General features: G+C 41.5%; 1 protein-coding gene across 2 annotated transcripts in view; it reads left to right on the top strand.

The window, feature by feature from the left end:
• POGK (pogo transposable element derived with KRAB domain) overlaps window positions 1–23,536 on the top strand; it is a 27,277-nt gene continuing 3,741 nt past the window's right edge. Inside the window, exons 1-5 of one of the 2 annotated variants that reach the window (XM_072648755.1) lie at window positions 1–200; window positions 2,159–2,292; window positions 17,704–17,830; window positions 19,114–19,227; window positions 21,673–23,154. In XM_072648755.1, the coding sequence (XP_072504856.1) occupies window positions 2,161–2,292; window positions 17,704–17,830; window positions 19,114–19,227; window positions 21,673–23,141 (1,842 nt within the window). In that variant the 5' untranslated portion in view covers window positions 1–200; window positions 2,159–2,160 and the 3' untranslated portion in view covers window positions 23,142–23,154. The other variant, XM_072648753.1, reaches the window with a different exon arrangement.

Here is a 23,536-nt window from a genome sequence, read left to right as displayed (position 1 = left end):
GTCCCTCCCTCCCTCTCTCCCGGAGGGGACGTGAGGACGGGTAAGAGGGAGAGGATCGGAAGGACTGACGGAAGGAGAGGAGGATGGTGCCCTGACCCTGCCGACTTCGCCCCCACCCCTCCGACACCCACTCACTCACGCCCCCGCCCCGTGCGTGCTGCCCCGTCCTGCGCCCGCAGCCCCGCGCCCTGCGTCCTGCGGTGAGTGGGAGCGGGCTGTGCGCGGCCCCCGGGCGGCGCGGACAGCTCCGGGCAGGGAGGGGCGTGCACCGAGGGCTCCTCCTCCTCCTCCCCCCGACCCGGGGCCGGCTTCTGCCCCCCTCCCCACCCTGGCTGCTTGGAGGGGAGGGCGGGAAGGGGCGGGGGCTGGGCTGGGCCGGGCTGGGGGGGAGAGAAGGGGGGCCGCCGAGGTTGCAGCTGCTCAGGGCCGCAGCCGAAGCCACCGCCTTTGTTGCGGCCCTCCCGGCCCGCAGCCGCCGCCGCCGCCGCCGCCGCCGCCCCTGGGTCGCAGGTGCATTGGAGGCGGAGGTCGGGGCATGAGCGCAGGGAGGAGGCCGGCGGGGAAGCGGCACCATGGGGGAGCCCGACCTGGGGCCTCGGCCGGAGGAGTGGGGAGGAAGGGGACAAGATGGCTGGAGAGCCCGGAGCGGGCAGCCGCGGCGGCCGAGGCGCGGTAAGACGGGTCGGGGTGGGCCCCGGGAGCCAGGAGAGGCCCCCTGTGCCGTGCCGGCCACTCCCACCATCATCCATCCATCCATCCATCCATCCATCCATCCATCCATCCATCCTTCCATCCTTCCATCTTTCCATCTTTCCATCCTTCCATCCTTCCCCTGCCCCCGCTTCACCATATTGGGTTTCCTTCCATTTCTTTTAAACAGCCTCAAGAATAAGTTGCTTCTCCTTACCCCTACCTGAACACCCCTGTTCCCCACGCAATAATTATAGCAGGTCATATTTAGATGGTGCTTTAAGGTTTGCAAACACCACCCTTGTGTTAATCTCCTTTGATCCTTGCCACTGCCCCTAGTGCTGTTATCCTCATTTTATAGATGGGGAAACTGAGGCAGAGATAAGTCAAGGGCTTGGCCAGAATGTCTGAGGTAGGATTTGAACTCGGGCCTTCTCCACATTGAGTCCAGTGCTAATTATGGGTCATCTTCCCTAGAGGAATCCAGGAATCCAACCATTTAAGCTTGGAATTCAACCACTTAAGTTTGACCTGCAGCTTTTAAGAGTATATGCCCTTTCCTCATAAGGCATAGATACAAGGTGTCTCCACAGTCTGTACACAGCTGATTTGAGACTTTTTCCCCCTCCCCCCACCTCCACCTGGCCCGTGAAAGTGGAAGGACATAGAGGATATCCCCACAAAATTGCACTGAGACTTTTGGGATATGTCCTTCCACTTTCCCTGCACAGTTGTGAAGTCTAGGTCAGAGAGAGCAGATTTCCCAGTCCCCTCTGAATAAACTGAGTTAACTGTGGGAAAATTCATGGTATGGTAGAAAGAGGGCAAGATTTGATGGCAGATGACCTGAGTTGGAATCCCTTGTTCTACCACTTACTAACTTGTGTGACCTTGGGCAAGGTATTTCAACTTTCTGAGTCTCAGTGCCCTCATTTGTAAAATGAGAGTTGGACTAAATGAGATCTAAGGTGATTTCCCACTCCAGTCGTGATTTTGTGAGCTACATCCCCTCTCCATCCTCCCCCCTCCCCCACCCAGTGTAAAATCTGATATTGTGAATACCAACTTCCTGGTATTTTAAGCTCCTCCCCCTCCAGAACATGGTTCCTCTTAAAAGCAGGTGATTTGGAGTGTGAAGACATAGGTTTGTATCTCAAACTTAATAATTGTTTAACCAGTGACAAGCCATTGAATTTATCCGAACCTCAATTTCCTCATCAGTAAAATCGTAGGGTTTGGACTAGGATGATCTCTTAGGGGCCCTTTCCACTCTGAGTCCTTTGATCCTGTCCCCTCTTGCTTGAAGTCATAGTAGCTGATACAGAGGAGTTAATGTACATTGGAATTACCCCTCCTGTCTGGAATTACCCCTCCTGTCCAGGCCACACAGTGGAACTCCCTTTGATGGACAGCTCATGCTGAAATTGAGCACAGCCCTGGATCTTTCTGAAATGAATCTTTTTCTTAGACATGGAATCCACCACCTTCCCCCTCCCTTTTCCCCTGAAAGAAGAGGAAGAAGAGGAAGAAATTCAGACCAAGGAAATAGAGGATGGACCCATGGACATGCAGAGAGTGAGGATCTGTGCAGAAGGTGGTTGGGTGAGTAATAAAATCATGGGGGCCATTCACTACCGGATTAGATTTAGATTAAAATTCAGGCTGATTTTGACTGTTAACCATATTTAGTGAGTAAACAATAGTCTGGTATACATATATCTCTCCAACATCCCCCCCAGAAAACTAGAATTATTGAACTTTTCCCATCATATTTGCTTCCCCTGTCATTCTGAAAGCAACATTGTTACAGTTTTTATAGCTCTGTAGATGTGGAGGATTTCTCCTCCAACCGAATGTTTGCTTGCTTGTGACTGGGACTCTGGAGTTCTTTGGGATTTCAATTTATAGTGCAGTATATATTCTGTTTATATGACCTATGAGCATACATTGGGAGAGTCTTCTGGCTCTATCTCCATGGCAGTTATTTTCTTTATATTAAGCAGAGAGACAAACATACATCTGTGACAAACTGGTTCCCATAGTACTCTTGACCATTGTCTGTTTTCTAGTGTTAAAACTGTCACATCACCAGCACATTTGTCGAATGGTAATTTTTGTGATCAGGTCTTTGTGACGTGACATAAGGTGGCCATTCATTTAACAAGTACCTACTAAACTCTTCCTAAGCCCTAAGCCCTCTCAGTGATATGGAGGCAGTACCTAAGGAATTTATAACTAGAAGAGCTGATTATCTAGGAAAAAATATCAGTGTACCTTAGGCTTTGACTGGCAGTGAACAGTCCGTTATAAGGTATGTAAATAGATAGCTAGATTACTGGGTTATTGTTTTAAATTAGGATACCCTCTTCCGAAAGTTCATTCATTCCTTCATTCCTCAATACCCTCTAAGTGGGCCAAAAAGCGACCAAGTATGCAACTACTATAAATAGATAGGACAGGCCTGATGAGTAATAGGTATGAAATGATTTAAAGGGTACAAGATGGTATCCCCCTACACCTGCCTAAAGCAATAATTCCTAATGAGTGACTGAAATTATCATTCATTAGTTGGGCAAAAGCACCAAAGGTTTCTGTCAAAATGCAAATAGATGATTTGGAAGGTCTGACATGTTTAAATCATATACCTCCATTAACAGCTTGGTATGGCTTCACTTGCTTGTTGTTGCCTGTCAGAGAGAATGAGGCGGAGGGTAGGGGGAGAGGGAAGGGACAATGACCAAAGATGATGGAGGAGAAGGACAGGGAAGATGTATAAGATGTTTGAGTGGTATGGAGAGACTTGAGCAGTGGAGCAGAGAAACTGACCAGCCTCAGTTTCTTCATGTGTAAAATGAGAAGGTTGGATTAGATGACTTTTGAGCTCCCTTCCTGCACTCAATCTGTGATTCTATATGACTCTGGGCAGCCAGAGAACAGCATGGATGGGGGGCACAATGGGGGTGGGGAGGGGTAAAAAACCTGAGAGGGGAGAGGAGAAAGGCGCCTAGGAGAAAGCTAGAGGGATTTTGAAATCTTCATTTCATCTAGAGCAGCGAGTTCCTGCTATTCTCACCCTTCATGATTCTGTGTTTAATTAAATTTCCCTTTAATAGACATGTGTGTTTTTTTTTCTTCAAAGCTCAATGTTTTGGATGGATACCAAGGTTAGAGAGGCATCCCTTCCAGTTTTCATTATTGTTGGCTCTTTGGAACACCTGTTTTGATTGATAAAAGAGCTATACTTCAGATTGACCCAGTGGAACAGGGGCATAGTGGGGCAGCTCTGGTATGCACCAAACCACTTCTCTGCTATATACCATGAGGCACTGTTCAGTTCTCACTAAATTTTAAAAATTGTGAATAGATAACCATCCCATCTGAGCAAGGGACTATGAAGACTGAGCCTAGGGTATTGGAGTCCAATAAAATTTAGAACAATGTTTATGTCATGAGTGATTTAATGTCTTCATCATTTTATGCTTTGAAAATCTAGGCATAAATGGTGAAAAGTTGGTGTAAGTGATTGTAATTGATATTATTGTTTACGTGGTTTAAGATTTTACAGATTTCTCATATTCCTTAGTATCTAGAATCAGCAACAATGTCATTTTTTCCCTTGGTTCCATGTGCATTTCATTTAACACACCCACCCACATACACACACAGGTTGGGTGTACATGCTCACACACTCATGCTCTTTCTGACCTTCTGAAACTTAGATTTAAAATCAAAGATCAATATTCATCTCTCCAGAAGCTGTAAATATTTGTTCTTTCTCTTCCTCCCTGTACCTACCAATACTGGTCTGCAGTATCCTTTACCTGCCTTGATCTTTTTGCCCTGACCTCTCCATCCCTCCTTCTAGCGTAGGGATCCCTGAGCAGGAAATCTATCTGTTCCTGCCTCAAGATCTCCTCTGGGAAGGACTGATCCCCAAAATCCCAAAAACAGATCTGATTGGTCCTGTGCTGTTCAACATTTTTTTAAATCAATGATTTGAATACAGGGGTAGCTTTTATGCTTAATAGTTTTGCAGGTGACACAAAGCTGGGATGTAGCTAACATGTTGGATAACAGAGTCGGGGTACAAAAAGAGAGCTTCACAACGTAGAGTGAATATTGATCCAAGTCTAAAAGAGGAAGAACTTTAATAGAGTCAAATTTAAAGTCTTACATGTGAGTTCCAAAAAATCAGCTGCAGAAATACAAAATGTTCCCAAAGTCTTAGTGTGGTTTTATGCCATTAACACTTAAATTATTATTCATTAGTTAGATAAAAGCACTTAAAGGCCCTTGTCAAACTACAAATAGATGCTTTGGAAGGCCTGACACATTTAAATAATAAAACCCTATTAAAGTTAAATTTGCACTAAGACTTTTGGGACGCCCTGTAAAAGAGAAGACATGATTGCAGGTAGTAGGTCATCTGAAAAAAGATATAGGTATTTTGGGGAACTAAAAGGTTAGTGAGTCAAGTGTGAGTTAGTATGAGCACCCAAAAAGCTAAAGTGTAAGGAGTTGGTGATCCAGCTGTGTGAATCATATATGCCCTGGTCCAGTCACAAGTGCAATATTGTGTTAAGTTCTGGGCATCCCATTTATTTATTTATTAATCCCATTAATCCTTTGAGCATCAGTAAGGTTGAGAGTGTCCAAAGGAGGAAATCCAAGATGGTGCCTCAAGTGAGTTCATACCATAGGATAACAGCCAAAGATCATGGAGAAGTTTAATCTGGAAAAAAGAAGGCTTAAGGCAGGGAAGGACAGGGTCACTGTGTTCAAGTATCTAAAGGGCTATCATGTAGAAGATTAGTTCAGTTTGACTCCAGAGGACAGAAGGATGGAAGGTGAAGACCGACGTTAGCTATCAGGCAGAACCACCTAGTGATAAGAGTTTACCTTAAATTGACCAACACTAGAGATCTTTAGAAACAAAGGATGGATGACCAATTTCAGGTATAAATTGGTGTAAATGGATGCTGAGTTACCTTCTAACTAAAGTCTGTGGTTCTATGAACTTGGGTTAAAAAGGGAAGAGAGAAGAGGTACAAGTGAACAGTGAGAATGTACTTTAGGTTTCCAGTATCTGGAAGTTTTGGAGTGATGGAGAAGAGGATAGAGGGACAGGACCCAGAAAGAAAAGGAGGGGAGGGGGGTCAGTGGAAGGGAACTAGCCAGACAGGCCAACGGCAGACCATTAGGATGGCCCCAAAGAAGACATGAAAAGGAACCTGCCTTACTGTTCTTAGCAGAGGTAGACTGTGGGTGTGTAAAAGAGCATGTAAAATTTTTCCATTTGTACATCAGTTTAGCTGGACCATTTTCTTTTCTCATTCTTTGTTATAAGGATTGGCCCTCTGTGTGAAGGAGAGATAGGTTGTCAGGGATATAAAAAGAAAGGATTAATTATTTTTGAAAATTAAAAAAAGATTATACAGATTTCAGTATTATTGTTATTATTAGAGAAAAGACTTCAAATGCCAGAAGATAATTCGTTGATTCAAAATCAGATAGTTAATTTATAAATGATTAGATAAGTTTTTTGGGAGGGGAGTCCAGAGAGAATGATTGAGACCATCTATATACTGTATATCTGGAATGAGGCAAAATGGGGAGGGGGGTGCTAGGAGCTAAAGAAACTTTTGTGATTTCAAAATTGATGTGACACTGGCCCTTTTTTAGCCCTTTGGCTACACAGATAAAAGCCATTGGAAGTCATGTCTAGCCTGTGGACTGATGCAGCTCAAAGGAAATATTGCTTTGGAATTAGTTTGTGAGCTGCTGAACTGTCTTCTTTTTGAACATCATGTGAATTGTTTTAAGATCCTCAGATCTGTTGACAAAAGAAAGGAAACAGATGACAGCTGTACCAGCCTCCAGCCTTTATCTCATCTTCAGTACATTCAGTTTCATTCAGTCCAACAATTATTAAGCACCTGCTCTTTGTATAAGATACTGTGCCCTTTCACTTACTGTTTGTATGATCTTGGGCAAATCAGTTAATTTCTTTGGGTCATAGTTTCTGAATCTCCTTTAGATTGTCAACTCCTTGAGGGCAGGCACTGTCTTTTTGCCTCTTTTTGTATAAAAGTGTTTATTGATTGACTGATTGATTGATTGGGGTGAGGGTGTTAGGGTTGGACTGGATGGCCCCTGAGGTCCCTTGAAGCTCTGGAACTGTGATCCCCTGACCCTACACTGGTTCCAGGTTTAAATCTTTCCATTACTAGGGGTGTGCTGTATCTGTTCTAGGTATTAACAGGGAGTTTTAAGAATGCCTGCAGCCGCCCATTTACTTAAGGCCCTGACTTCAGGACCACAGTTGGGCCAGGCAACAAATAATTAGAACTGTGTGTGAGGGAAGAAACGATAGGATGATTCAGGAAGAAAAAGAGAAAGCACCAAATGGTACTGTATAAAGGGAGCTGGAGAGGAAGAGGAGGGAGGTATTATCAATAGAGCCAAATGCCTACCCAGACAGCAATTATTTTTTTTTTCCACCTAGAATTCCATTTATTCTTACTACTGGCCAGTCACTAAGAGCATATGTATATCTATCTCTTAGCTCCCAAGCCACATAGGTTCAGTTTCACCACAGGCAGAAATGTCTATTAGAACTAAATTACAGAAGAGAAAGGAGCTACAGTAAAGAAGACTGTTACTAGGTATTGATAGGAGAATCAGAGAAGAGAATTAAAGAGAGGTAAAGGAAGCAGAAGAGTTCATTTTGGCGGGGCAGTAGTGCTGGTCAGTTTTCACTGGCTGGCTCATAAGAGTCATTGAGAGGGCTTAGTTCAGTCTTTGGGAACATACATATGTGTGTGTCTATACATTTATATGTATATTTTGTATATATTTAAGATAATACAAAAATATTTCTTTAAATAGAAATGTGATTTAAAAGTAAAATATTTATTTTTAAATATTTAGAAATTTAGAGCATTTACATTAAAAAATCATATTTCTTTGTTTTCAAAGTATAATTTTAATCAAGTTTATAATTTAAAGGCAATGTGAGTATATAATAAAGAGCCAGCCTCTAAGTTAGGGATCTCAGGTTCAAGTCCTACCTGTAACATATTCAGTGTGCTTCTCAGTGCCTCAGGCAAGACTGTAAGATTATAAATTGCCAAGAAAGATGTAAAGCTGAAATTCTCTAGACCATTTAATTAAAAGTTCAGAAAAATAAAATAATAAACATTCAAACAGTAACACAGTAAAAGGGTCACCTTATCTAATCTTTAAGCTTGTACTTGAATTTTTTGGGGGGGAGGCAGTCAAAGTTAAGTGACTTGCCCAGGGTCACACAGATAGTTAGTAAAGAGTCTGAGTCCAGATTTGAACTCAGGTCCTCCTGATTCCATGACTTGTATCCACTAAACCACCTGATATACTTTAATATTTTAAGAATCTGTGATTTCATCATCATCAGAGGTACACCTTCGATAGGATAACATAAGTTAATATATTGAGAGGGAGAGAGAGAAGGGATCCATCTTAAAGCAAAATAGAAGTACCTGCCTTCATAGCAAGGACTGTTTTTCATTTTGTTTTTGTTTCTCCCTCCACGAGCCTAGCATAATGCTATCTGGAAACATAGTAGGCTCTCAATAAATGCTTTACTTTTTAATTTTTTTTTCAATTAACAAACATTTATTTTCTTCTCTCCTACTCCCCCCACAAAAAAGGAGTAGGTAACCAGTATAACACATGTGCATAGCCAAGCAAAACAAATTCCCATATTGGCCATATCCAAAAGTGTGTGTCCAGTTCTTCTGCCAGGAGGTGGGTAGGATTCTTCATAGGCCATCATCCTCTGGAATCACAGTGGTTCATTGCACTGATCAGAGTTCTTCAAAGTTGGCCGTTGTTTCTATCATGTTAGTATAGTACGAATTATTCTCTTTGACTCACTTCTGCATTAGTTCACGTATGTCTTCCCAGGTTCTCTGAAACTATGGTCTTCTTTGTTTCTTACATTAATGGACAGCCAGGTAGCATAGGTGGGCCTTGGGTCCGGAAGAGCTAAGTTCAGATTTGACCTCGGACACCTAGATTTGTGATGTTGGGCAAATCACTTAACTTCTGTTTACTTCAGTTTCCTCATCTGTAAAATAGGGATAATAATAGCACTTGTGTCCCAGGGTTGCCGTGAGAATCAGTTGAGATAATATTTGTAAAGTGCTTAGCAGAGTGCCTGGCACATAGCTGGTGCTATAAAAATGTTAACTGTTGTTATTGTCATTATTGTTACAGCACAATAATATTCCTTTAAATGCATATAAATTGTTCAGCCATTCCACAACTGATGGGTACCCCCCCCCCCAAAATTAACACTTTTGTATATATATTGATCCTTTTTCTTTGATCTCTTTAAAGGTCAGACCTACTAGTGATATCTCTGGGTTAAAGAGATATCCCCATTTCGTTCCCATTTTCAGTTTAATAACTTTTGAAGCATAGTTCCAAATTGCTTTCCAGAATAGATAGGCGAATTCACAGCTCCCCTGACAGCACATAAACATGCCTGTTTTCCCACAGCTCCTCCAGTGTTTTGTCATTTTGGTGGGTGTGAGGTAGAACGACATAGTTTGTCTAATCTACATTTCTCTAATTATTTGTGCTTTGGAGCATTTTTTCCCACATGACTATAAATAGCTTGAGTTTCTTCCCTAGAAGACTGCTTGTTCATGTCCTTTAAATATTTATCAATTGGGGAATAGTAAATGTTTTATTAAGTACCTGCTTGCTAGATAGGATTGGATTGAACTGGGTGGGCTGCTGTGGAAGGAAAAAGTAATATCCTCAAGTGGTCAGCCACCTGGTAATGAATGTCAGCTCCTAGCTGGGCTATTTGTCTTAACAGCAGACACAGTGCTGTTCAGGCCTGTACTTGAATTCTTTCAAGTTTAGTTTCACGCCAGAGCTTGTACTTCACTTGAATAACCCAAGGTCACCTCCGTACCATGATGAGGCATCAAAGGAGGATTTGACTGCACCAGCATAACATTTTAAATCACTCTGGTTAGTGTATACATGTCATTTGGAGTTTTGTTTACCATTGTGCATTAATTTATATAGGCCTTTCCATATTTCTGCCTGGGCCTCACATTTGTTATTCATAGTAGCCATACAGTATTTCACCACCTTAACTTAATGCCCAGGCATATGATGATCTTTTCAACATGGTATAGTTAATATGCATTTATTAAGCATATAGAGTGTATGTACCAAGTGCTGTGCTAAGCATTGGGTATACAAAGAAAAGCAGAAGACAGCCCCTGCTCTCAAGGGAACTCATTCTAATGGGAGAGACAACTTTTAAATGACTGAATACAATATATACAGGATAAATGGGAGATAATCAACAGAGGGAAGGCAGTAGATTTAAAGTCTTCTTGTAGAAGGTAAGATTTTTGATGAGACTTGAAGCCAGGAGGTAGAGATGATGCTGAGGGAGATCATTCCATGCATGGGGAGAGGAGAAAGAGACAGTCAGTGAAAAAGCCTGGAGTCAGGATATGAAGTGTCTTGTGTAAGAAACAGCCTAGAAGACAATGTCACTGGATCAATGTATGTGAGGGGGTGTTAGAAGACTGGGCCTTTGAAAATCAAACAGGATTTTATATTTGATCCTAAAGGTGATAGAAAACCACTGGAGTTTATTGGGGAGTGGGGTGGGGTAGACATGATCAGACTTGTGCTTTAGGAAAATCACTTTAGTAGACTAATGGATTGGAGTAGGGAGAGTCTTGAGGTAGGCAACCCACCAGTAAGTAGGCTATTGCCCTAGTCCAGGTGTGAGGTGATGAAAGCCCAAAGCAGTGAGGTGGCAATGTTAGAGGAGAGAAGGGGAAATATTCAAGAGATGTTGCAAAGTTGGAATTGAAAAGAAATGGGGAAAGAATGTGAAACTGACAAGAGATCATGAAGATGTGCCATTGACAAGAGATGATGGAGAGGTGAAATTGACAACAGATGGTGAAGATGTGAAATTGAGAGAGATGGTACAAGAGGTGAAATGAAGAAGTTTTGGCAACAGTTTGAATATGAGGGGGGAGGGGCAGTTAGAGTTACTGAACTGTCCAGGATAACTCCTAGCCTATGAGCCTGAGGGTCTTGGAGGATGGTGGTGTCCTCAACAGTAGTAGGGAAGTTAGGAAGAAGACTAAGTTTTGGAGTATAGTATAGAAGACTAAATTTTGGAGTATAGTATAGAAGACTAAATTTTGGAGTATAGAGCAATGGTGTTGAAAGCGGAAGACCTAGAATTCAAGGTCTGAATCCACTCTTAGCAAATCGTTTTCCTGTTAAGGGCCTCTGTTTTGTCAGCTATAAAATGAAGCAAATGGACAAGATAATCAATCAGTCAACAAGTGCCTACTACATACTAAGTAGTGTGTTAATTGCTGGGAATATAAATATAAAAGGTAATTAGTCTTAGGAGTTTACATAGTGCTTCTGGGTGGGGATGAGGGGAATGTTCACCGGTAACAAAAGAATTACAGATATACACACTCTAAAAACATAGTGATGGGTGAGGGGCATCAGGAAAAAGCTTCTGAAAGAGGTGATATTTGAGCTAAGCACTGAAGGATACTAGGAATTCCAAGAGGCTAAAGTGAGGAGGGAGAGAATTCCAGGCATGGAGAGACAGCCTGTACAAAGACCCACAATCAGCAGATGGAATGTCACGTATAAGAAGCAGGAAACAGACTCTGTCAGTTTGGCTGGGATGTAGAGTAGTGAGGGAGAACAGTCTGATGAGTCTGGAGGCCAGATCCATGCTTTAAATGCCTAAGGGGAGGAATTTTGTACTTTATGGGGGGGGGGGCAGTGAGGAGTCATTGAAGCTTCTTGGGTTGGAACTATACTTTAGGACATTCAGTTTGGCAGCTATATGGATATAGGATTGGGAGGAGGGGTTTTGATGTTAGTTCAGAGACAGGATGTAGGAAGTTCAGTTAAGCTTTCAGTAGGTCAGGCTATAGGTGAAGGCTGTTACTAAGGTGACTGTGATGTTAGAAAAGAGAAGGGGATAAGTCATCTCCTGAGTTCTTTAATTGTTCCAACATTCTGTGATCCAGTAGGAGCCCAGGAGGAAAAAAAATCAGTAGAAGAAAGTACATATTTTAGTTATGAGGTGATTCATAACCAAGAATGGGGTGGAGTTATAAGCCAGAACACTGGCTGCTTTGGACTCTTTTAAAAATGACTTTCCATTCTAGTACCCTGAGAAGGTAGACAAGTTAGAAAGTGTAGAGAGAAACCGAAAAGCTGCCACCTTTGTCTTTGTTAAAGAGAATTTCCTTGGGGCTTTCTCCCATGCAAATGGAAGGAAGCTAGTTTGCCTCTCATACAAATCCACAAATTTGACTCTCGTGTTAAATACGTGTACCTTTCATATGCAAAAACTTTTTCCTCTTTCCCCTCCTCTGATTTTTTCCCCCTTCTTGAAAGCAGAAAAAAACTATTTAAATCTTGGGGAAGGGGAGATTTCAGGGTTCTCACTTATAGTTTTCTGGGTTGGCTTTATGGCTTCTGTGTTAAAAGCAAGAGCTAATGCTCTTGAAAAAAAAAGAGAAACTTCACTGAAAAGTACCAGGTTCTCCAATCCTGAAATGGAGCCAGCCTGTCCTATTTGCAAACCAAATCTGCCCTCAGGGAGAGTGACTGCCTTCCTCTGGAGTCTGTGAGAAGAAGGCCAATGTTGAATTGGGTAACCTTGTAAGAAGTTTTCTAATAACACCTATCTTCAGCTGCATTTTATGACTTTCCATTTCCGGAAGGGGGATGGGAAAGGGGACCTGCTGAGGGATTGGCTCCCTATGAAAGAGCCAGGACAAGGCATCTGTGGGCCCTAGGCAGGGTTTAAAAATCGAACCCTGAGTGCAATTTGAGCCTTCCCTGGAACACGTGACTTGGCTTATCACTAAATAAATACCTAGGAGCGGTGGAGAAGGGATTTTTCTGCCATTCATGAATAGCATTAAGGAGTACTCCTTTGCTGTGCCCCATATACTGCTGACTGCTTTGTCTACACCCTAAACTCTTAGTCTCAGCCCCCTCCCCCAGGCCCAGTGTTACCCTTTGTGTTCCAATGATCAGTAAATTTCTTGCCTAAGGTGGGGGGGGAGGGGGTGTTGTCTTCACCTCCTCATTCCCCACTTTCCCTTTGACCCCTAAGATAAGATTCTTCCACCACTCCCTCCATTGAAATGTCTTTCCCAAGTCACCAGTCAACTTTACCAAATTGCTTAATCTCACTGGGCCTCAGTTTCTCCATCTATAAAAATGTGGGGTTGAATTTAATTCCTCTGGGATCCCTTCCAGGTATAGACCTTATGATCCAAAGATCCTAAAAAAAGTTTTGTTTTTAACGGTTAACAGCTTCTACTTCTTCATTATCTAATTTCCACTGAGACAGCTCAACTAATAATTCCACCGTAGCCATATCTAAGTCCTTATCTTTCTTGACCTCTCTGCAACATTTCATACCATTGACCACTTCTGTCTTTTCTTGAAGAAGATTCCATGACAGTGCTCAGTACTGGCACCTTTCCTACCTTTTAGAAACCTCTCCTGACTTTCTTTCTTGTCCTGGTTCTACTTTCATCTCCTAGGTCCAAGTGTCTCCCACAGGTGTACCTGAGGTCCTTTGCAATCAAGAAGTATTTATTAGGTACCTACTATGTGCCAGGCACTGTTCTTAAGTGCTGGAGGTACAAAGAGCCAAAAGAGTTCCTGCCCTCAAGGAGCGTGTGTGTGTGTGTGTGTGTGTGTGAGAGAGAGAGACAGAGACACAGAGACAGAGGAGCAACAATAACACATAAACAAATATTTACAAAGCAAGCTACGTACAGGATAAATAGGAAATAATTAACCGAGAGAAAGCACAGAAATTATGAGGGGTTGGAGAAGGCTTCCTGTAAAAGGTGGGATTTTAGTTGGGATTTAAAGACAGATAAGAAAGGTACTCGATATTCTTTTCCTTGGTGATACACATTTTTGTAGGTTCAGTTATCACCTCTATGTAGAAGACTGACTCATCATAGGTGTTTACTACATGTGTGACCTTAGTCAAGTCATATAACCTCCCAGGCCTTCTTTTTCTCCTCTGTAAATGAGGAGATTGGACTAGATGTTTTCTAAGTCCTTTCCAGTTTTAAGCCTGTGATCCTTTGATCACTTGTATATCTCTCCAGGTCCCATTTCTCTCTTTTTCAAAAAATTTATTTTCAGTTTTCAACATTCACTTTCACATAATTTTCTCCCCATCTACCCCCTTCCCCCACCCCAGGACAGCATGTATTTTGGTTACCCTTTCATCTAATCTGTCCTCCTGTCTATCACCTGCCCCTCCCATCCCTTTCCCTTCTATTTTCCCGTAGGCCAAGGTAGATTTCTATATTCCATTGCCTGTATATCTTATTTCCTAGTTGGATGTAAAAACAGTTTTTAACATTTATTTTTAAAGCTTTGAGTTCCACATTCTCTCCCTTTCCCCCTCCCCATTCACCCTCATTGGGAAGGTAAGCAGTTAGATATAGGTTATACATATGTAGTCATGCAAGCACTTCCATAACAGGCATGTTGTGAAAAACTAACTATATTTCCGTCTATCCTCTCCCACCCCCTATTTATTCTGTTTTCTCCTTTGACCTGTCTGTCTACCAAAGGATGTGCTTCCAATTACCCCTTCCCCCAGTCTGCCATTCTTTCTGTTATCCTCCCTATTTTCTCCCCTTCCCCTCTGCTTTCCTGTAGGGTAAGATAAACTTCTGTACCCAATTGAATGTGTATGTTAATGTTATTCCCTCCTGAAGCCAAATCCATGAAAGGAAGACTCATTTATTCCCTCTCACCCTCCCCTTCTTCCCCTTCATTGTGAAAGCTCTTTCTTGCCTCATTTATATGAGATAATTAACTACGTTCTACCTCTCCCTTTCTCTTTCTCCTAGTACATTCCCCTCAACACTTAATTTTCTTTTTAGATAGCATCCCTTCATATTCAGCTCACCCTGTGTGTACTCTCTCTCTTTCCCTCCCCTCTCTTTCTCTCTCTCTCACACATGCGCGCACGCGCACGTGCGCGCGCACACACACACACACACATTCCCCCCAAGTATCCTAATACTGAGAAAGGTCTCATGAGTTACAAATATCATTTTTCCATGTAGGAATGCAAACAGTTCAACTTTAAAAAGTCCCTTGTGGTTTCTCTTTCCTATTATGCTTCTCTTGATTCTTGTATTTGAAAGTTAAATTTTCTATTCAGCTCTGGTCTTTTCAACAAGAATGCTTGGAAGTCCTCTATTTCATTGAAGTTCCATTTTTTTCCCCTGAAGCATTATATTCAGTTTTGCTGGGTAGGTGATTCTTGTTTTTAATCTTTTCTCCTTTGACCTCTGGAATAACATATTCCAAGTCAATCTGATCCCTTAGTGTAGAAGCTGCTAAATCTTGTGTTATGCTAATTGTTTCTACAATACTTAAATTGTTTCTTTCTGGCTGTTTGTAATATTTTCTCCTTGACCTGGGAACTCTGGAATTTGGCTACAATATTCCTAGGAGTTTTTCTTTTGGGATCCCTTTCAGGAGGTGATTGGTGGATTCCCTCAGTATTTATTTTACCCTCTGTTTCTAGAATCTCAGAGCAGTTTCCTTGATAATTTCTTGAAAGATGATGTCTAGGCTCTTTTTTTTTTTTAAATCATGTCTTACAGGTAGTACAATAATTTTTAAATTATCTCTCCTGGATCTATTTTCCAAGTTAGTTGTTTTTCCAGTGAGATGCTTTACATTGTCTTCTATTTTTTAATTCTTTTGGTTTTGTTTTATAATTTCTTGATTTCTTGTAAAATCATTAGCTTCCATTTGCTCCATTCTAAGTTTTAAGGAATTATTTTTTTTCAGTGAGCTTTTGGACCTCTTTTTCCATTTGGCCCATTATGCTTTTTTAAGGCGTTCTTCTCCTTATTGGGTTTTTGGACTTCCTTTGCCTTTTGGGTTAGTCTAATATTAAAGGTGTTATTCTCTAAAGCATTTTGGGGGGTTTCCTTTAACAAGCATTGATTCTGTTTTCATGATTTTCTTGCATCACTTTCATTTCTCTTCCCAATTTTTCCTCTACTTCTCTTACTTGATTTTAAAAATTGGTCCGAGACCAATTTATATTTTTCTTGGAGGCCTTGGATGCAGGAGCTTTGGCTTTGTTGTCTTCTTCTGGTTTTATGTTTTGATCTTCTGTGTCATCAGTGATGTAAGAAAATACCTCTTCACGGAGAAAGTAAGAATCTATAGTCTGTTTCTTTTTCCCTGTTGCTCATTTTCTCAATTATTTGACTTTTGAGTTCTTTGTTAAGTGAGGGACTCCAGAAGCAACCTCTGCTAAAGCAGTGGCTGCTGCTGCCCTGAGGCTGAGGCCAGGGCTGGGGCTGGATCATGCTCCCCTCTCAGCCAGGTAAAAGACCCTTCCCACTGACCTTCAAAGCTGTCTGGTGTTTGTGGGTTGAGAAGTCTGGAAGTTGCAGCTGCCATCAGCAGTTCAGTCCCCTAAGGCCTGATATAGCTCTATCTGTACCAGGGCCCATGCCAAATTGCACTCTGTTCTCAGCCCAGAGTGATAGACCCTTCCTTTTGACTTTCCAGATTGTCTTGGGCTGGAAATTTGCTTCAATCTGTCATTTCAGAGCTTATCTCCAGTTTATTCTGTATGTGTTCTTTGTACGCAGTTGTTTTTCACGGTGTTTCCCCCATTGGACTTTGGTGAACTCTTTGAGAGCAGAGACTGGCTTTCATTTTGTTTTGCCTTTCTGTGTGTCTCCAGCAATTAGTATAGTGCCTGACGCATAGTAGGCACTTAATAAATGTTTGTGGACCTCTTGAGTCAGCCAGGTTTGAAACCTTGGACTTTAGCCGCTTTTCTTTCCTCACCATCTGTGACATCTAATCCCAACCAAATAAGTCTTGTTGGTTCTATCTCCACAGCATCTCTCATCCTTCTGCTAACCCACCACCCAGGTGACTGAGGGTTCTTGACTAGTTTCTTTCCCTCCATCCGGTGTCTTGTCTCTCTAGTCTGTCCTTCACAAACTTCCCTCATGCATGGGTTTGATAAAACAACTGTAAATTGATTTTGTGTGTGTATGTGTGTGTGTGTGTGTGTGTGTGTGTGTGTGTGTGTGTGTGTATTGCATCTGCTTATCTTACATATATATACATATATATATATATATACATATATATATATATATATATACATATATATATATATATATATATATATATATATATATATATATATATATATATATATGTATGTATATATGCATGTAGTCTCCCCCAATAAATGGAAGCACCTTGAAGGCAGGGTATTTTTGCTTTTGTATCCACTGTGCCTAACATAGTTCTGGGCTCAGAGTTTTGCAAAATAAATGACTTAATTGATTGATCAAATCACTCCCTTGCCCCCAAACCTTCAGTAGGTCCCTCTTGCCTATAGAATAAAATAAAAACACCTTAGCCTGGAATTCCAGGTTCCCCACAATCAGATTTCAACCAAACAGGACTATTACTTATTCTACAATTCCATCATCTTGTCTCCTGTCTCCAGAAGCCATTTCCCATGCCTGTCTCCTCATTGCAGCCTCTTTGTTTCTCTCCCAGTACCTAACACAGTACTCTTCACACAGTAGATGCTAAGTACATGTTTCTATTATGTTGTCCAGTTGGAAAGTGGGGAGTGAGAGGGAGGGGTTGGACAATAAGATGTGGTTAATAACAGAACTGGGATGGAGGAGACTTGGGTTTTAGTCCTGGCCCTGCCCCCTCACTAGCTCTGTGATTTTGGATAATTTATCTTGTAAAATCAGGGGTTTGGACCAGATAATTCACAAGGCTGCTTTCAGCTCCAACATTTCATGATTCAGTGATGTCTAAGATCCATTCCAGTTCAGTGAACCTACTTCATTGTCTTTTAGGTGTTGAATGAGGAATATTTGTTTTTTTCAGGTACCAGCCCTGTTTGATGAGGTGGCTATATATTTCTCTGATGAGGAATGGGAAGTTTTAACTGAGCAACAAAAGGCTCTCTACCGGGAAGTCATGAGAATGAATTATGAAACCGTACTGTCTCTGGGTAACGATTTGGTTTCTTTTGTCTACTACAATCTCTGTGTCTTGACAATTGTCTCTGTCTCTTATTTCTAGCATGTCAAGATAACTGTAGCCAAACTTGGAATCTCTCCCTTCAACGCTTCATATTAATAAATTTCTTGTTTAAAATATTGATACTTAGAGAATAAATACCACATAACTCTTAGTCTCACCTCAGAACTTTGGTGTTTGAACTCTGGGCCTCTTCCTTGCAAAGATAATAAAAAGTGTGACATTGGATCAGACCCATGGTGCTTCCGGTTCCATAGTCTATCTTTTACTGATATCAGCAGTTTGCAGTGCATAATCTGTGATGTCAGCTTCAAGGCTTGGGTTGTACCCCAGAGTATCCTTGGCTTCCATTTTTAATGTTGTTTGAATCTACCATCTATGAATTTATCTGGATTGATTTACAACTTGCCCATGAAACATGTCAAATTAAAATTTTACTACTAACTAAAAGCAGCATCTCTCTCCTCCCACACTTAATGGGATTCTTGTGAGGATCAAATGAAACAAAGAAGCACTTTATAGATGGTACCTGATGTGACTAGTAGAGGTAAGATGTCGGTGCACCATGGAGTCTGAACCAAACTACCTCCTGGACCACTCAGTGTCTCCAGGCAATTCTCCCAGACCTTAAGTTGAAGAACAGTTACCGAGCTACATTACTGGTAAAGGGAGTTTTCTCAGTGGAATTTTACTATACCCATAAAACCCCATATTCAGACCAAAAAAGAAATAGACAATAAAAAAATATCTCTTTAAAGAGGCACTTTACTGTATTTGGAGCTGGTTTAAGTTCTGATACTCAGTAGTCATGTGACCTTGGGTGAATTATTTAAGTCCTGAGGCTCAGTTTCCTCATCTGTAAAATCTGAATAACGTTCACTCTGCTTACCTCACAGGATTACCATGAGGAAAGTTTTTTTTAAGTAAACCATAAAGTATTTAGTAAACATGAACTGTTATCAATGGTATTATTCAGCTATTTGCCAAACCCAGTTGCTGTCTTGCCCTTTCCTGTAATCTCATCAGCTCTTGCCCTTGCTGGCAGAGATCCCTCATTTCCTGACTAGAAAGTGCATACATTTCCCAGTGAATATTTCTATCAAGGAAACCCTGAACTTTCCTCCCCTTTATTTGGTTAAGCTGTGTGTTTCCTGTATTTGCTGGGATGGTAGACTTTAATTAAATCGTAAAAGTTACGTTGACAGTGTTCCATATTTGTGACCCTTTCTTTCCTGTTTTATTCCCTATGAACAGAATTTCCATTTCCTAAACCAGATGTGATCTCTCAGTTGGAAGTAGAGGAAAGTCCTTGGGTTCCTTACCCTCAGAACTCTGAGGATTGGAAACTCCAGGGAAGCTCCTTCACAGGTGAGAAAGTAAATCAATTCAGAATGACCTTGGAGTAATGTATGCAGCTGGAATCACTGTAGTTCAGACACAGGGATTGGATTGGTGATGGTAATATGATATTCATCAGCATATGGTACCAGATAGCAGGGAAAGGTTTGTTTTCTGTTTTGTTTTGTTTGGGGTAAACCAAAAAGCGTGCAAATCAAGCCTCCAAGGACTCTGAAACACCAATTTCCTTTTCAGTTACATTCAGAGGAGTAGACTCAGCAGGCAGATATGATCCACATCGGTATACACATGTCCAAAAAACAGTAGGTTTATGCACTAAAATTGTCAGGGCAGTGCTATTTGAATAAAATATCATGGTTACTGCCATCAAGACAGACAGAATCATTTTATCGGCTCTTTATGGAGAGGAAACAGGGCTTAAAATAACCCCTAATCATACTAAGCTGTTGTAGTCAGAATTTACACACAGCCAGGTCCTGATTAGGTCCCGGATGTTCAGTCCCCTGAAGTAGTCACATGTCTTCAATTCAGACTATTCAAAGCTATAATTACATTAAATGTGGTCATTGGTTCCAGCTCAATGGAAATTTGTAGTGTGAATTTGATTCAAGTACTTCAGGGGAATTCCAGAGACCTGACTGTTAGTGCTGTGGAACTGCACAGTACAAGAAATATAGAGTGCTAGACTAATAGAGTTAGGAAGACTGGGGTTCAAATCCCACTTTAGTCACCTATTAGCTATGTGACCTGAGGCAAGTCACTTCCCATCCCTCTGCCTCAGTTTCCTCATCTGTAAAATGGGGACATTAATAGCATCAGTTTCCCAGGATTGTTGTGAGGATCAAATGTGTTGTGTAAATGTTAGCTGTTATTATTGGGATGTTCTACCTGGAATTTTGGGTTTTTTTATTGAATTACTATGATTTAGAAGGATGCTTGAACTTAGAAGTTGGATCACTTTCCTGGGGTTTTGCAGCATGTTCATTATATAACTGAAATAACAACTGGGAAGAAGGAGGAAACAAGCATTTTTACAATACCTCCTGTGTGCCAGGTGCTCTGCTAAGCACTTTACAAATATTATTTCATTTTTGAGACTTGGGCCTAAATTTCCTGAATTCCTATGCTAAAGTATTTCTGTTAGGTCACACTGGTTAATGTCCCCCATAATAGAGCTTTTGTACATAAGAATACAAAACTGATAATTCACAGAGTCTTGACATTGCCATGAGATGCTGAACCAAATGAACTGCTTTTTAGAGTACTGGAGATCTGAAAGAGGAAAGGAAGAAAGGGAAAGTCTTCAATAGATATTTGTGGTCACTTTAGATGCATAGTTCTACCTCTATAACTAATGTTTCATTAAATGTAGGAATTTGGAATTTTAGAATACTCAGGTAGTGTTGAGAAACTGCCTTAAGAGTCAGAGGATTTGGTAGGGAGAATGTGGTCTCATGGAATATATACCTGAACTCTGTCTAAGGGGACGATAAGGGAAAAGTTGATATAAAACACTGTTTTAATGAGTGTTATTTCCACCTTCCATCTTGTATTTAATAAAAAAAATCTTCATTTTAGAACAAAAGACGTCGAGTTATTTAGGCAGCTGCTTCTTACTTCCTGAGTTTGAGAATGATAAATTCATAGTAAGAGACTTAATTCCTGGGATAGAGTAGTGATGAGAAGAGATGTCTGTTTATTGTCCCTAGAGGACCAGATGGGTTGGGATTGCTAATGATTTTAGCCCAGGAGAAGTTTCTTGCTGATGAACCTAAGCAAAAGAAGGGACAAAACCTCATGGCAAAATATGTTTAAATTATTTTTTTTTGAAGAGGGGAGAGAGTAGGGAGTGAATAGTTGGCAAATCTTTCAAAATAAAAGTGACCTACTAGCTTAGTTACCTGATAAAAACACTGAATTGGGGAATTCTGTTGCCCATGGGCTTAACTACTTCACCTTTCTGAGCCTGTTTCCTCATCTGCCTATGAGATGAGTTTAGGCTAAAGGCGCCCTAAGGTTTTATGAGTGATTTTTTGATGTGATCTAAGTAATTAATGGCAATACCCTAATATATGTAATAGTCCATTTTATAAGGAGATTCTACTGTTTGTGGAAATATAACTGTAAGATTTCATGCGTCTCAGAACTATGGGACATTGAAGAGATGAATCTCGGTTCAGGTTTGCCCTGTGGGTTATGCTCACAAGAATTCCACAGTACTAGTCGTTTTTCAATGAGCTTAAGGGAATATCAAGAAATCAAGCAAAAAAAGAGGATGTAACATTCAGGCTATTTTCTCTTTTATCCACAGATAAATTAGTAACAGCTTGGCCCATTTGGCACAAAAATTAACATTCCTGACTGCACTTATGATCCTGGCACTTTTAGAAAATGGGTATAAAACAGAAATTTACATGTAGACTAATAGTTTTTAATTCCCCTATTATCTTCCAGGGAATGAAGAATCTGATCTAAAGCATCCAGAGTGGACCCCCCCATTGAGCATCACTCCTCATTTTCCCCAATCTCAGCATCTTGAAAACTTTGCTTTCCATCTGCCCCAGGACATCCCAGAAATGTCTGAATGGACTGAAGGGTACCCATTCTTTATGGCCATGGGTTTCCCAGGGTATGATTTGGGAATAGATGACATAGCAAGTAAGTTTCAGCTGAGTAGGGGAATCCGCCGGAGCTATGATGCAGGCTTCAAGTTAATGGTTGTGGATTATGCAGAAAGTACTAACAACTGCCAGGCTGCCAAGCAGTTTGGTGTGTTGGAGAAAAATGTCCGTGACTGGCGGAAAGTGAAGATGCAACTCCAGAATGCACACGCAATGCGACGTGCTTTTCGAGGACCCAAGAATGGAAGGTTTGCTCTGGTGGACCAGCGGGTGGCTGAGTATGTGAGGCAGAGGCAGGCCAAAGGAGACCCAATCACGAGAGAGGCAATGCAGCTCAAAGCCTTAGAAATTGCCCAGGAAATGAATATTCCTGAAAAGGGATTCAAAGCAAGCTTGGGATGGTGTCGTAGGATGATGAGGAGGTATGACCTCTCTTTAAGACATAAGGTACCTGTGCCCCAGCATTTGCCCGAGGACCTGACAGAGAAACTCATCACTTACCAGCGTAGCATTCTGGCCCTGCGAAAGACTCATGATTATATGGTGGGGCAGATGGGCAATGCTGATGAGACTCCGATCTGTTTGGAGGTACCATCTCGAGTGACTGTTGACAACCAAGGGGAAAAGCCTGTTTTGGTGAAGACCCCAGGCAGGGAAAAACTAAAAATCACAGCAATGCTTGGTGTCTTGGCTGATGGAAGAAAATTGCCTCCATATATCATTTTAAGGGGAACATACATCCCACCTGGAAAGTTCCCCAGTGGGATGGAAATTCGCTGCCATCGATATGGATGGATGACGGAGGACTTGATGCAGGACTGGTTGGAGGTGGTGTGGAAACGTAGGACTGGAGCGGTGCCAAGGCAGCGAGGGATGCTGATCCTGAATGGTTATCGAGGTCATGCTACTGATTCTGTTAAAAACTCCATGGAAACCATGGATACAGACATGGTCATCATCCCAGGAGGATTGACTTCTCAGCTACAAGTGCTAGATGTGGTAGTCTATAAACCTCTGAATGACAGTGTGCGTTCCCAGTACTCAGAATGGCTCCTCGCTGGCAATCTTGCACTCAGCCCAACTGGGAATGCCAAGAAGCCTCCCCTTGGCCTGTTTCTAGAGTGGGTCATGGTTGCGTGGAACAGCATCTCCAGTGATTCCATTGTCCAGGGATTCAAAAAGTGCCATGTCTCCAGCAGCATGGATGATGCAGATGTCCTGTGGGAACTAGAGGGTGACTTGTCAGGAGGAGGTGATCCCCCAAGAGAAGGTGAAGCTAACAGCATGGCAGAGAGCAACTGAAGCAGAAGTTAAGGTGATACATCAATGAACAGTGCCTTTCTTAGCTGACATATTCATATTTTGCAAATTTCCATTCCCCTTGTGATCTTCAGTGGTAGGATAAGGACATTTTTTGCTTTATGGGGGATTGGTTGCTTGGTATATATTTTATTTCAGAAGCCAGGAGAACTTTTATAACCAAAATGAACAATGCGTAAGCCACCAAAACAGGAGTTACATTGAAACAAAGCATACTGGCTAAAAACAATAGAGAATGCTACTGAGTTAAAACCAAAAGTCTTAATAATGAAATCTTGTGTCTGAAAGCCAATTTTTTTCGTCTCTCTTATAATAGAACCTGAGAAGCTATGATAAGTTTGATGTTCTTTGGTGTATTTGTTAAAAGTACCACAGAC

Source organism: Notamacropus eugenii, chromosome 2, assembly GCF_028372415.1.
Source record: "Notamacropus eugenii isolate mMacEug1 chromosome 2, mMacEug1.pri_v2, whole genome shotgun sequence".
Taxonomy (NCBI): Eukaryota; Metazoa; Chordata; class Mammalia; order Diprotodontia; family Macropodidae; genus Notamacropus; species Notamacropus eugenii.
The sequence above is the reverse complement of the archived record's forward strand: the minus strand, read 5'-3'. Positions and strand labels throughout refer to the sequence as shown.